This window comes from Macaca fascicularis, chromosome 3, assembly GCF_037993035.2.
Source record: "Macaca fascicularis isolate 582-1 chromosome 3, T2T-MFA8v1.1".
Taxonomy (NCBI): Eukaryota; Metazoa; Chordata; class Mammalia; order Primates; family Cercopithecidae; genus Macaca; species Macaca fascicularis.
In genome coordinates, this window is record NC_088377.1 from 139,319,899 (window position 1) to 139,335,172 (window position 15,274).

General features: G+C 36.1%; 1 protein-coding gene across 7 annotated transcripts in view; it reads left to right on the plus strand.

The window, feature by feature from the left end:
* Window positions 1-15,274, plus strand: part of CACNA2D1 (calcium voltage-gated channel auxiliary subunit alpha2delta 1) — a 498,928-nt gene that overhangs the window by 383,187 nt on the left and 100,467 nt on the right. For all 7 annotated transcript variants that reach the window (XM_005550361.4, XM_005550362.4, XM_005550363.4 and 4 more), the window contains exon 10: window positions 3,302-3,401. In XM_005550361.4, the coding sequence (XP_005550418.1) occupies window positions 3,302-3,401 (100 nt within the window). The remainder of the gene's footprint in view (window positions 1-3,301; window positions 3,402-15,274) is intronic.

Here is a 15,274-nt window from a genome sequence, read left to right on the forward strand (position 1 = left end):
TGAGCCCAGGAGATCAACGCTGCAGTGAACCATATTCCCGCCACTGTATTCCAGCCTGGGTGGCAGAGACAATATCTCAGGGAAAAAAAAAAAAAATCTGGGACTTCTAAAAGTGAAATGGTGATATACAAGAAAGAATTCCTTGAGTTTTTATATTGGTCTGTTTATTTGTTATAGTGCTTCAATCCAAGATATATGTGTATGTTTGCGTGTGTACACATTTTCTAATAAGGTTGAAGATGCAGAAATTGAAAAGATTATATCCTGCTATGGAGATTTACTTTTTTAAAGAGAAATAATCAAGGAATTAAACACTAAGTGTACAATGCTTAGGTTACTCATGTTTTTGCCCAAGAGAAAAAAAATGCTCATGTTTTTCCCTGAGAGAAAAAAAAATTCTTTGTCTCATTGGAAGAAACAAAATCTAGTAATTTGGGGACAGCTAAATCCCACAGGCAAGTATTAACATTTGAATTTTCCCCATTTTAAGCTGAAGTAAAACAATTTAATTTAGTTGTCCAAACTCTTATAACCCAGCCTGAAAAAGAGAAGATAAATGAATTCAACAAATGTAATTTAAATGTTAATTCTTATTTTGTTAAGATGCATTTAAGCCTTATGTTACTTTAATTAAATTATGGATCTTATATGCTAATCCTTGATCATCTTCTTAAGTAAAATCAATATATTAATGCAATATATTATAATCCCATTGGATGTATAATAATGTCCAGAAATAATGTCATTTCAAAATAGAAGCCAAATTTATATCCTAAAATTGAAAATATATATGAAATTGAAATACTGTTTTTAAAAATATTTCAACAGAAATGTATTGAGGTGTTCTTACATACAGTGTAGTAACATAGAAGCAAAGATGATTAAGACATAGTTCCTGAGACCAGATGTGGTTACTCATGCCTGTGATCCCATCACTTGGGAGGCTGAGGCAGGTGGATGGCTTAAGCCCAGGAGTTTGAGACCAGCTTGAGCAATAAAGCAATATCTCATTTCTACAACAAATACAAAAGAAAAACAAGCTGGGCATGGTGGCACACACCTGTAATTCCAGCTACATTTAGGAGGCTGAAGTGGGAGGATGCCTGAGGCCAGGAGATGGGGGCTGCAGTGAGTCGTGTTCATGCCCTGCACTCCAGCCTGGGCAACAGAGCAAGAGCTTGTCTCAAAAAAAAAAAAAAAAAAAAAAAAAAAGACATAGTACCTGATCTCAAAGATAATCCAAATGTATTAGGTAAACTAGACCTTAACAAATAACAAAAATAATTGTAGAAATTAATAGATATAAAGTATGACATAGCACTAAAGGAATCCGTAAGAGATAGCAACTTGATTTAATGTGTCAGGAAAGCATTAAGGAGATAAAATTGGGATTGACTCCTCATGGCTCATATTTTCAAACGCAAGCATGGGAGGGGAGAGGAAAGAGAGTGGAATTTCAGGTGGAAGAACTGCCAGAAGTGAAGCTGCACAGGTAAGTCTGGGGACGTTTACGGAGGAGGTAGAGGATTGAAAATGCCTTTGCAAAATTATGACAGTGAGACAAATCTGACATGGTTGACTCTAGTTTCTAGCTTCACAGGCTGATTGGCTGCTCATTCCTGGGTGTGGGCCAAGATAACTTTGGGAGAAATTTAGTTTATAGTTTAAATGATAATAGCCCTTCCCTAAAATGAAACTGCCCTTATAAAACCAGTGAAAGGCTACCAAATTAGAAGGATGAGAGAAACCTGAATTCTACTAAGATGTAGATGTAGTTAAATAATTACTAGCCATTATTCTGGAGGTCACAAGATTTACAACTTCTCGAATTATTCCTGTAAATAACATCACTATTACAGAATCTCAGGTGGGGCTTTTGAGATATCTTTTGAGGCTTTTGCATTTCTAGCAGATGGTCCCACGGGGACCTGTGACTCAACCAGTCCTGTGCCCCCCACCCAGAAGTGGGCTCGGCACATGTGGGCCATTTTCCACACCCCTGTGATTTCATCTTCAACCAATTAGTAGCACTCATATTCTAGCCCCCTGCCCACCAAACTGTCTGAAAAATTCCTAACCTCCCTCCGAGCCTTTGATGAGATTGATTTGAGTAATAACACCATCTCCTGTCTGGCATAGCTGGCCCCGCATCAGGTAAACTCTTTCATTCCTGCAATGCCATGGTCTTTGTTAGTGCAGCGGGCAGGAAGAACCTGTGGTGGTTGCAGGAAGGAGAGAGAGAAAATGCCAAAATGAAAGGACTGGAATACAGGGCTTTTGAGATTACTGGCTATTTAGTCGGTATCTATAAGCTGTTAAAAGTATTAGGTCAGGATGTGTTTCCACAACTTTCACCTGTTAGCATGTGAAGGAGACTAATTGCTGGGTCGAGTGGCTATTACTCTAGCTCAGCACCTTCATATAATGAAGACTGAGCCAGAGAGGAGTGAGGGTGGAGCGGGACCACAGCCTTGGAACACTGTTACATGGAATGAATAAGGGAGTTTGCCTGAATGCATAGGAAGGTTGAGAGGGAAGAACAAATTGGATGACTGAGACATAGACTCTTTGGTACAAAGAACATAAAGAGGAATGAAAAATACATTTGGACGTAATTTGTCATTTTGGACATTCAGTTGTAGTGGTTCAGCAGGCAGCTCGAAGGATAAAACCAGGAAAGTGTTGGGAGCTAGAAATGTAGAAGTAGGGGTTAGTTGCCTAGAGTTGAGCCAGCCCTGCACATAGGTGAAGTCACCAAGTATTGTAGAATATGTATAGAAAAGAAAAATGAAGAATAAATTCTAGAGGATGTTTACTTTAGGATGCAGAACAAGGCATTTTCTTTGCAAATCTGTTATCACAATTATTATGTGGATTTATAATTACTGTTTTAATTAAGTCAAACAGTGGGCTCCCTGGAGCAATGACTATGTCTATTAATCTCTCTACTCCTCTCTTCTAACTTGGATAACAGAACTGGTGTTTAATAAACACTCCTGAATGGCTGACTATACCATCAGTATCCATATTTTTTTTTGAGTTGTCACTTACCATGTAATTGTGATAATTTCAGTTAGAAATGCACATGCACTGATATTGGGAGGAAAGAAAGGCAGGATTTCTTATAATTTCCACTTCTATCAAAAAATGTGACTTTTTACACCAAGATTTTCAAGGGCAAAATTATTATTTAAATAATATATAAAAGATCTAGCATCAGCACATACATTATCTTTCCTTATGATGTTCTTGATTAAATAAATGATGAATAACATATATGGACCCATTTGTCTATTTATAGGAGTGGAAGTGTTAGTGGATTGACACTTAAACTGATCCGAACATCTGTCTCCGAAATGTTAGAAACCCTCTCAGATGATGATTTCGTGAATGTAGCTTCAGTAAGTATAAGATGACTGCATTTTCCTGAATTAAATTTAGAATTTCTATCTTCTCCTGACTTTAGGTACTTTATACTTTTATCTTATGGAGGCTGAGATATTTCTGATATATTGCAAGACTATCTTATTGACCTGTCCTATCTTAGTGACTGATCCTCTTATAATTCTATGCCAGGATCCTTTTTGAGTTTCTAAGAATTTACCCCTGGGTAAAGTAATTGAAGTAATGACTGTTAAAAAAAAAAAAAAAAGAAGCATTCCAGATTTCCTGCTTCTCTCAGAGGAGCTTAAGTAGATGTCCTTTACGCACAGACACCATTGAAACTCCTAGAAAATAGCAACTTGGCAGTATGATTATATGGCAGTTTTCTATTCATTATCATCCTCATTTCACCTTGGACACATATCTATAATGTATTGTGTTTTTATAGTATGTTTTTCTTGTTAACATAAAAACCAATAGATATTTGAATGTGCTCTCATTAAAGTCTTCTCAGAACCATCATAGACCCTCCTACTCATAGCTAGGAAGTACTGAACTGTGAAGCAAATGAAATAAGACAAACAAATGTTACCATGTCTCATTTTAATTCATAGAATTTATGCAAAATATTTCATGGCCATTTTCTGGAGCATGTATTTACATTTGAGGTAAATATATTCATAGAGATGTGAAGAGGAGGAGTTTGTGGTAAGGTTATTTTGCATTGAAAATGGATCTGTCTCTGAAATGACTTGGGAGGAAGAAGTTAAAGCAGCTGGTCTGAAATTGATTTACTCACTAAGGGGAACTAGAAATACGAAGGCAGTAGACCTTGTTTAATCCTTTTAATCCTTTTTCACCTGAAGCTCCAGGTAACTAGATTATTGATATTTACTAAGAGGAAGAGAATTTACCCCTGAAATGTTTTTGGTGGTATATCGCAGCCTAAGAGTAGGTATGGTAAAACATGATACCTATGAGGCAAGGTTCTTGGCAAAACTCTCTCACAGGTGATAGAATTCTCTGGGGAATAAACTGGAAGTATTCTATAGTACAAGGAGCCCTGTGAAACTCTTTTTGTGATTTCCCTTCATGTGGGCAAGAAGAATGTGTTCAACACAGGAAGGAGGAGCTGGGAAGCCCTCCTTCATGTGAGGCCTCTATCTACTTCATCTGAACCTTCAGAAGTCCTTTAGCTTGTCTGTATTCTCCACATTATTTACTAAAACTTGATACTGCGTAAGATCTCTGATTCATTTAAGTCTGATTTTACAATCTCTCTGACCCTGTGTCAGCTCACTATGTATTCCAACAGAATACAAACAAGTAAAATGTAATACTTGATCTCTCAAATAAGATTATCAGGAAAGATACTTATTTGGCTTTATTTGTATATAAACATATAGTTCATAACAAACCATGGGGATAGTTCTTAAAAAAATACTATTTATGGCATAGTAAAAGAGAAAGTCTTAAATTTAGCACAGATTTGACATGTCTAGGTGAAATTTATATAAAAGTAGCAGATATTCAGTGTGGTGAATGTCTTATTCTGACTTCGAGAAGCTGAACTTCACTTGTAGATTCAAATATAAATAGTGTATTTGGGTGGTGATCACAGAAAACACTACTACTTAAGTCAGGCAGTGGATGGAAGGAAACAATGACAGAATCTTACTTTAATTTAAAGGAACTTAATTCTCTGAGGAATTCTGGAAGCCATATGTAATATTCACTTCAGAGTTAACCTGCCCTAAATCCAAAGGAGCTGAAGTTTTAGGTAGCCGACTTCCCTATGTGTGGGAAAAACAGACTGGCCACAAGAGGGAGTACTGAAACAAAAAGTTGTAGGTGCTGGTAGTTAGAAGCCTGGTCCAGGATCCAATCTATCCAGTCAGTGATTCTTAAAGATGGAGACTGGTCACAATCTTTAAATAAACAAACATGGAACATCAGGCTGGTGGGCTTCTAGAGTTAGAACCAAGGATATACTTCATACTCATCTTTTCTTTTCTCTAATACCTTTCCTAATTTCCCTGCAGCCTTGGCCAACTCCTGTGCTGGTGGCTTACCTGTTAGGACGAACCAGACTCTTACCCCTGGGCCCTATGAATCCATGGCTTCTGTCCCCTTTCAAATGGTGGTTTCTGCAGTTGTCCATTCACAGTTATCTCCAACCACAGATATGCTTGAATGAATCCTGAGTTCCCTCTCACTATTATATAGCAGCAACCCTTGTGATATTCCTCTTGTCAACTGGAACCCTGCCAGTAGCATCACTTTTTTTTTTTCTTGTACGTCTACTGGCATGAGAATTGCAGTATATTCAGATAGTAGCTATAGATTTAGGTTTAGTTAAATTCTTTCTGTGACCCTGGTAGGAGCACTGCATTACCTGCCCATTTACCCCAACACATATACACTTGGAAAGCAGAACATTTATTTCAGTGGAGCCTGAAGTCTCAGTGACAAGAAGTACACCTTTTCCAAGTGGATCACTTTTAATTATAGTAAGAGGGATTTTCCTAGTTTGTTCCCTTGGTTTTCATACTCATACATTCTACATTTTAGGGGCAAAGCCAGGGGGTGCAGGAGAAAATTGATATGTAGCATTTGCCAATTTTCATGATGTAAATATTCCCACTATGACCAATTTTAAGCTACCAATGTGAGGTTAACTGGCTTTTACATTTCATGAAAATTTCACCCATTTTTTTTTTTTAATAGCAGTTACAATCTGGCTTCAGCACATAGCACTGTGGTTCAAAATACATATTGCATCTTGAAGACAACATCCCAAATCAGATCGTCATCTGTAAGCTGGAACCTTAGTTGTACCTTGAGAGGAGACTGTCCCAATGTTATCAGGCTGGCAACCTCTAGTGATGCAACATATGGTAGACCCTGTGAGTCCTGTGGTCATGTGCTTATTATTGGACTCCCTTTACTATAACATGTGTTGCTTAATTTGAGATGTTATTCAGTATCCCACGATAAATCAGGCAGTATTTGTGAACCTGAGGATTAGTGATACTTAATGACACCCCCTCTGTGAACAAGAACGGGGAACCCATAACTGGAATTTGTATCCATAATAGAAAAAAACAAATTTTACCCCTTCTCCAAGGGGGTAAAATGCTGGTTGCTTTCTTTAAGAAGTAGTACTATACTGAAGACTCGGCATTGCACTATTCTCATGGGTTGGTTATTTACCAGTGGCATCAAACTGGATGAGAGAGACCCATGATTTTAGGCCCCTGTATATCCTCCCTCTCTATTATCAAGCTCCTCCATTCATGGGCCTATTTTGCAAGCAGTACAGTTGTCACATACAGAGCTGATGATCTCCAGTGGACAGATCATCTTATCTACCCAATTGTTTAGTGTCTTTTCTGTGATGAATGTTCTCTAACTAACATTAATGCAAAACAAAGACATCTTTATGCTTCATGCCTGCTTCCATAGGTCCATCTTCATGTTGCTTCTCCAAAACTCTGTATAAGGAACATCTTCTAATCTTGATCCTTTTAGGACTTTGGCCAACCAGCCATGCCATTTATAACTGTATAGGAGTACATGAGTTTTCTAATTGTAGGTTACTTATTTTCCACAACAATATTGATGACCAGTTGTATTTTGCTTCAATATCCCTAAACATCCATTCCCTGGCATATTATCTCAGTATCTTCTGGTTCATATTAGGCAGATCCTAAAACTTTTTTGTCAAATATCTTCTTTTTTGTTTTCCTGGAGTAGAGACTGTACTTTTCAAGGTGGGCCATGATGATACTTGGACTTTTTGTTGCCTAAAGCCATTAGATGAGATATGGTCAGATCATGAGGAGAGTATGCATCATCTTTTATGGTCTCTAGGAACACAGAAGCTACTACCCTCTAACTAAGGGTCACAGGTTACTTTTGCCTATCCAGAGGGTATAGGGGAATCCAGAATTTTATCTTGTCAAGTGCATCCACTTAGATGTCCTCATCCTAGTACAAAGGGTGCCTCTCTTTGCCTATTGATGTTCTGACTTTTGCACAGAAAGCTGCCAAGGTTATGAATGCAGCGTATTTTGTAATTCTGAGATTCTCAAAAGAAAATTCTGAGCCAAATTTCTAGCACGTACTGACCTTCCCAAAATGAGAAATGAGAATCTTTTAATTAGTTGCCACATAGGTTTTCTGGCTTTCTTACGTTGCCCTTAGTTGATAGTTGGCTGACATAAGGCTATCATTTTCTTCAGTGAAATTCAACAACCAGCCAACTCATTGTTTTATGATTACTATTGTCCCCATCTCTCTCAAACACTAGGTGCATCCCCATTAATCTGTATTTTATTCTGATCGCTGCAGATGAAAATCTTAGCAATTGTGTTGCCACAGCATCTGAGGAGTTTTCTGACTTCAGTGATGACTGTACACCCAGGTACCAATAGGATCTTTGTTGCCATATGTTTAGGAAATGATTCAATTCTGGAATCCCATTCTGAGGGGCTGCTTACTAAGAACACTGGTGGTATCTACTTAGATTGAGTTTCCCCAGAATAGTCACTGAGACAAGAATTCAAGCTTAAATGGTTTATTTGGAAAGTAACTCTAGGAAAGACTGTTAGAGAAATGTGGGAATTAAAACAAGGCAGAGAATTAATAAATAATTCGTCTTCAAACAAGTTTCCATTGTGAGTGAGTAGAGCTTATTTCTCTGGGAATGAGTATAGATTTCATGAATTAGAGCTATCCCTTCCAAGGGGAAAAATGTGCTGGAGTATATAAAGTTGATGACTGTCCCCAAGTAATGTTAATTCTCGGGCATTCCCAGACCACCATGTGCAAGAGCAGAGGGCTCCCTGCAATCTCAGGCGGTTAAAAGTTGGGTTGACATGAATGGAAAAATGTATGGGGCATCAATATCATCTAGCTCAATTCGAAACTGAATAATACTATCGATAAAATGCTTTAAAATAATTTCCAATTAAGCAAGCTTTGAATGAATTTTATACTGCCAACGTTTACTCAGCAACTAACATTTATTTCCCAGTTAAAGAACTTAGAATGGGCATTGGGATTCCTAATGCCTGCCAATTTTAAAGGCCATTGATTTTGCTAAAAATATTATGTTGTTAAATGTGTATTTATTTGAAGAAAATTGTTAAATAATTTCTTAAGAAACACAATTGCAGGAGATCTCCTTGTGATTTCTGTGAACCAAGTTAATACAGACTTTACTGATGCACTGACAGCTCTTTGTAAATCCTAAGCTGCGTATACTCATTCGGTATGGCTTGAATGTGTGAGCTAAAAGCATATGGGAAAATAGAATATATTACTCGTAGGAAAAACTGAGAATACATTTGACCTGGAAGTATGCACCTCAGTACCTCAAGTTAAAAGTTATTAAAATATCTCTGTTAATATCTCAGAAATAGGACAGAAAAGTAATATTGAAACATGCACAACTCTTGGAACTTAAAAGATAAATAATTAGGAAGACATTTGGAAGATGAGGTCACAGTAACTTTCCACTCTGCTTCTGGAGATACATATTACTGGTTTCGGCTCCTGGTGTTACTGGTCCCAGCTCCTAGTCCTTCCTTAGGCTTAATTAGTTTTGGTTACTTATTTACTTGTTTATGGCTCTTACTTACTATAAAAAGATCTTTTTTTTGTCAACTACACTCTGAAGTTTTGTTAACTGTACACTTTTGTTTAATTTTATTATTTCAAAATAATATATTTTTATGATTGAAAACTCACTAAATAATTTTAAGTGATTATATTGAGACATAGATTTGCTCCTCAGAAAATCAGTACAAATAAGATCCAAATTAAACATGTGTTCATTATTTTTCTTATTTGTGCTTTAACCTTCTATTTAATCATAATTGATAGGTAATTATTTATTTTTTTTATTTTTTCTATTTTTTTGAGATGGAGTCTTACTTTGTCACCTAGACTGGAGTGCAGTGGCACCATCTTGGCTCACTGCAAGCTCCACCTCCCGGCTCCATGCCATTCTCTTGCCTCAGCCTCCCGAGTGGCTGGGACTACAGGCGCCCACCACCACACCCGGCTAATTTTTTGTATTTTTAGTAGAGACGGGGTTGACTGTGTTAGCCAGGATGGTCTTGATCTCCTGACCTTGTGATCCACTCACCTCGGCCTCCCAAAATGCTGGGATTACAGGCCATTTAATTTTTTTAAAGCAATGTTCATGTGGCAGAAACTGTTCTAAGGGTTTTTCGTGGTAATTTGTTTAGTCTTTACAGCAACCCTGTGAGGTTGACAATACTACTCTTCTTAATATTGCAGATAAGAAAACAGGTAGAAAGAGTCTTAGCAATTTTTCCAAGAAAAGAGAAAGAATTGGAGCATAGCCATCTTCATTCATGAGTCTAGATTTAACCGAAAAGTTACGAGGCTAAATCTTCAAGAATATTTACTTTCTTTACCGTGTATCTTTTGCTCTTATCAAACTTCATATAGCCTTTTTTGCATTTACAATATTTAGTGTTAACCACATTATATATAATCTTTTGTGTCAACCACATTGAATTCATAATTTTAAAGAAACTTTTCAGTCTTATGAGTTACTCTGCTTTGAGTATATACTGTCTGAAACTGATACATTTAAAGAGAATTGATTCTTATGCAACATTCTGGTAAGAAAAAAGTAAAACTACATTTTTGTCTTTAACAGATAGGCCCTTCTCATTAAATAAAGATTTAATAATTTAATGATATGGAAATTCTCAGGAAAAAAAACTTCAAAATATATTTATAATGTCAGATTGTATGCGTACGTGCACATGTATTTTATTTTCTCTCTAAAGCTGTTTGAAAGTCTAGGAAAGCAACAATATACCTTTAGCTTTTGTAACTTCAAGAATCCATAGGCACTGAGGAAGCAGGGAGTGGTTCTATAGGTAACTTTGACAGTAATTTTTCCTTAGAGACCTCATGCATTCCTCTTTATCTTCATACCCCAGATAATGTGGGTCATCCAAAGACGTCGGATGCAATCTATATTAACACTTTCCCAAAGATGCCCAGAAGCCACCAGACAGAAAAATCAAGTAGCCTCTCATTTTCAGGGTTATATGTCTAGGTTTCTTTCATTCTTTTTAAAAATAACAGTAATTTTTCATGCTTAAATCATGTATAAGATGTCAGAACTAATGCTGCATCATTTCTGAGTGTTTCTACTATCTCCAGGGTTACTCTTTGTTGCAGAAAGGAAACCTGCTGTTAGCAAAGCTGAAATGCAAGCATAATGTAGCTGTTTTCCCACTAATCCAGTTATATGCTTTGATAGGAGTCAGTGGTAGATGATACGAGCAGCAATTCAATCACAGCATGTTCTGATTTGCAGGCAAAATTTCAAATGTTGACACAGCGATTTGAATTTGTTTATGAATGTGAGGGAGTTTGACATTTTAGGAGTAAAATACTGCAAGCCAGTGGAGGATGATGGGAAAATGTATATGGATTGTAGACAATGTGCTAAAAGTTAACAACCAAAGATCTTCATGTCTTTTAATAAAACCACACATTTCTTACTAAAGAATTAGATGCACATGTTATGATTATGTTAAGGATCTTTGACTCAGTTTTCTTCATGGAAGTTTTTCCAATTCATGGTCATTATAAAATACTGTCTTTGATTTTTCACCAGAAAAAAATACGATCAAAATATAATTCCTTATAATATCTTTGCTCTTGCTTGTAGGAGATAACTTTTGAAAAAAATTGGTTGTATCTTTTGCCCAGATTGTAGTCGCTAAGCAACAGTCCTAGAAGTGACAGTTTATAAATGTAAGTACAAAATGAAAAGTGAAGAACCATAGCTAAACAGGAGGCTGGAAAGGAAGGTGAGCGCTATTCCAGCTGGAAGGTTTTCCCTAGATGGAACTGCTAAAAAAGCTTGCAGATTTCCTGGGTCTAGATCTCTGTGTGAGACAGGTCTGTGCTTATTATTTGTCTATATAAACAAACAATAATTCTGAATATGGTATTCTGAAGATTGTAAAAGTCTTTGCTTTCCACAGTATGTGGTTCAAGGAGCCGATATATGTTGGTTTATATCAAATAAAGAGCAACAGGATGGAATGATCGTGCCAACATATTATACCTGCATGAACAGTATTAGTAAGGTCACATCTGGTTTGACACACTCTTCACAGGCAATCCTGCCTCTTAGATGGACTGGTAGAACTGCATAGGGATAATGTACAACTTTGGAAACTACTAGTTATATGACCTTACACAAGTAACCCAGGGCTTCTGTCAGTTTCCTTATCTTAAAAATGAACAGGATAATTTAACTTGCTAAAATGTTGAGTACCAAGTGAAATGTAATCATGTATTGTGATGTATTATGATGATTATTGTTATTAGTGTCATCTTCCAACATTTTTCCACCAACTGTTGGGAGACATTTCTCTATGAATCTTTCACATTTAAGTCTAAGCATTAACAGCCAATTTACTCAGATTTATTTACATTCCAGGATAGTAAAGAGATTTCTCCTCCTCCCAAAGAGATTTTCATTGCAGAGTAATTAAACTATTGTGTCTCTCTGGAGAGGAGGATGAGTGTGGGCTGTCAGAAGCCCCAGTATAAGATCAGGGACTTCCTCATCTTGGGACTCCTGGCTGGAAACCCATCTGACTACCTATGCAGGTGACCCCTGCCTGTCCTCCTGTCTTCCTATGGGAATGGAGGTTTGGGCAGCTTGTGTAAACAAAGATGTTACTCTGCTCCTGCTGTTGCTATGAGTAATAAACTCTTTGTCTCTGACTCAGAGGGCTTGTATTTTTTCTGCCTTTTATCTATGACACCGTAGGAGGCTAACTTGTTAGCTTACAACTGCTGTAAAATCTCAGACATTTCACAGTTCCTGACTTGAATGTTTAACACCAACTAATATCAGAGCAGGGGGTTGTTTAAATATGGAGTTGCACTGTGTAGGCAAGTAAGAGATAAGATGATTTCAATTGTTCCATTTCCTATGTGCTTTAAATTTCAGATTTCCTTCTAAAATATGCCTAATGTATTCCTACAAGGACATGTTTTGTTGGTTTTTTAGATAAGGAACTTCGCTACTCAGCATATGAAAACAGGTACAATTGTAAATTGCTGCATGATTTGAACTTAAAAGCAATTTGTATCCCCCAATGCTAAAAGTTTCTTGCCAAACATGCCCTCTTTTTGCCAGAGCTCAAATAAAATAAAAGTTATTTGCCATGCCAATACAGTTTTGTGACAAATCTAAGAGAGTAATTTCATGTCTTATCAAAAGCCATCCATCTAAAGTTCAGGAAAACTTTATGTTGATCTATTGCTCATTTATGTCAACAAGAAGACTATAGTTTATTCTCTTGCCATCAAAGTGGAGCCTGTGGCCAAGCAGCCTGAGCCTTGCTTGGGAGCTCTGTTAAGCAATGGGTAGAAATGCAGCATCTCCAGCTCCACTCCAGAGCAAAGGAGGGCATCTGCATTTGGAAAGTCCCCCGAGTGATTCCTGTGTAGGCGTTTTTATCACATTACTGTTAACTGTGTGTATAACTAGCAGGCTTCATGTCATTAGAGAAGAGGAAATCAGTATACTAAAGAGGTACATTTAGCAAACTCAGCAGATGATTAACTGGGGCTTGTTATACATAATCATATTTTTCACTGACTCCCATTTTAAGAGCTTGGTAATTTATAGAATTCTTAATACTATGGATGTTTGAATATTTTTATTTTGTAGACATTTGCTTCTTTGGGATGGAGGAGGTCTTAAAACAGGAAGAAATAGAATTAAGAGAATTTGTTAAAAGAACCAGAATTCTAACCTGTTCTGTCCTTTTTTTTTTTTTTTTTTTTTTTTTTTTTAGGTAAAGATGGGAGCTTTATAAAAGTATTTTCATTTAAAAGACACATAAAGAAATTATGGACAGTAAAAAAGATAGAAGAAAAAGACAAATTGAGTTGTTATGATAGCAGGGCAAAGCCATCAAGGTTATTTAGGTTTTTTCTTTTTTTTTTAATGAGATGCCAGAAGATAACTTAATTGCTTTGGAAATATAAAGAGAGTTTATAAGAAGGTGTTGACAAGTATGATAAGTATTTTTTTTCCCATTAGTTACATGGTACACTCAGTTTTTGGCACTTAGAAATTAGTTGTATATGTAAAAAGGAAATAGCAAAGGAATATTCAGGGTGGGGCAAAGGGAATACTTTTATTCCGAACTGAACTATTGTTTTTAAAATTATAAAAGTTATTGACTTATTTGATGGAGCTTGAAGGACTAGGAAAAGATACCATGTGTGTCAGTACTTATTAGATGAAATTTTTTAAATTATAATTTCATTTAATTTTGAGTGTAGGTAAAGAGAGTAACTTGGGCTGGCCTGAGCAATAGATGTAGCAGAATTGTTCAGAGTTCTTTAAATTAAACTAAACTATCATATTTGTTCTTAATTATTTAGTATGCTTAAAATTCAAAAGAAATTCAAATATAAATTTACTCTATGAGAACTTATTACTAAAATGCATACACTTCAATCTTTATTGTTGAATAAACAAAATCTGTTTCATCAAATTCCTAGAGGAATAACAAAAAAGCATTTAGAGAATTTTGATATATATATATTATAGCTTGAAAAATAATGTGCTAAGACATGAAAATATTTTTACCTTATGTTAAAATATAAGAGATTTTTCATAAAGTGACAATTTGTATAAGTTCTCTTATAAGCTTCAAATAAAAATATTGGCAATTACTTTTTTCTACAACTAATTCACGTTTGTAATGTTTTGTTCAGTAATTCATGCTTATTGCACACTTTAAAATATATTTTAAAATATGTTTTCCATCCTTGTGAAATCTCTCCTGCTATGTAGTTTGGTAGGTATCTTCTTTACCTATCTTTTGGTCATTAATTTATATCATAATCATGCTCTAAGTTTTCCAGATGTATATAATTTGTCTCAGTGGAACTGAGTTAAATTGAAAATAATTCCTTCACCCCTAGTTGATAACTGTCATCAGCTGTTTCTGCATCCCAGCTACAATTTCATGTTTAAAAGAATTCATTGGTTATGTGAGTAAACTTTCTTGAGAGGCAGATGTATCCTTTCTGTCTAGTGCGTGTCTTATAGATGTGTACAGATGAGACATTACTTCTGCTTACCATTATGTGAATCTGGATGCTTCCAGGTCTAGATAGCTGCCTGATCATCCCGCAGATCTTCCGCCAGCTCAGGTCTTTGCTCAGATGCTGCCTGATAGAGAGGACTTCCCTGACTACTGTCTCTCAGACAGCATTCCAATATTGGTTATTCAACCACTTTGTTTATTTAATATTTCATGTCACTTCATTTTTTCTATCATTTCTCTTCACCTGATATTTTACCTGTGTTCATTTTCTATATCTCTGTATTCCCTCCTCTCCAAGAATGCATGCTTCTTTGAGTATAGAGTCTTTTTTGTACTAATGTTACTGTACATAGAATAGTTCAAGGCACATAGTGGTGGTTCTTGAATTGACTCTACCTTTTTGTCAGTCAGAACAGTGCTGAACAAAAAATGTGCTAGATGGATGTCAGAATTTTATAAACAGTTTCAATCAGTGATAAGTTAACTTTGTGTTTTTATATGGCCAGTCATCTTCACTCACATAATCAGTATTGCAGTATCTCTGCTCTGCAAACACATTCGTTACGTATGCAGTTCTTTTTGTGTTCTTCAAGCAAACTGAGCCATCACCATGCTGTAACTGTTATTTTATTTTATTTTTCAACTAGGGAATTTTCCAAGTATGAAATTTTCAGTTTCAGGTATCATGAAAATATTGTACATATAGGTCATTGTCTGCATCACAGTGTTGGTAAAGGGGACTAGAT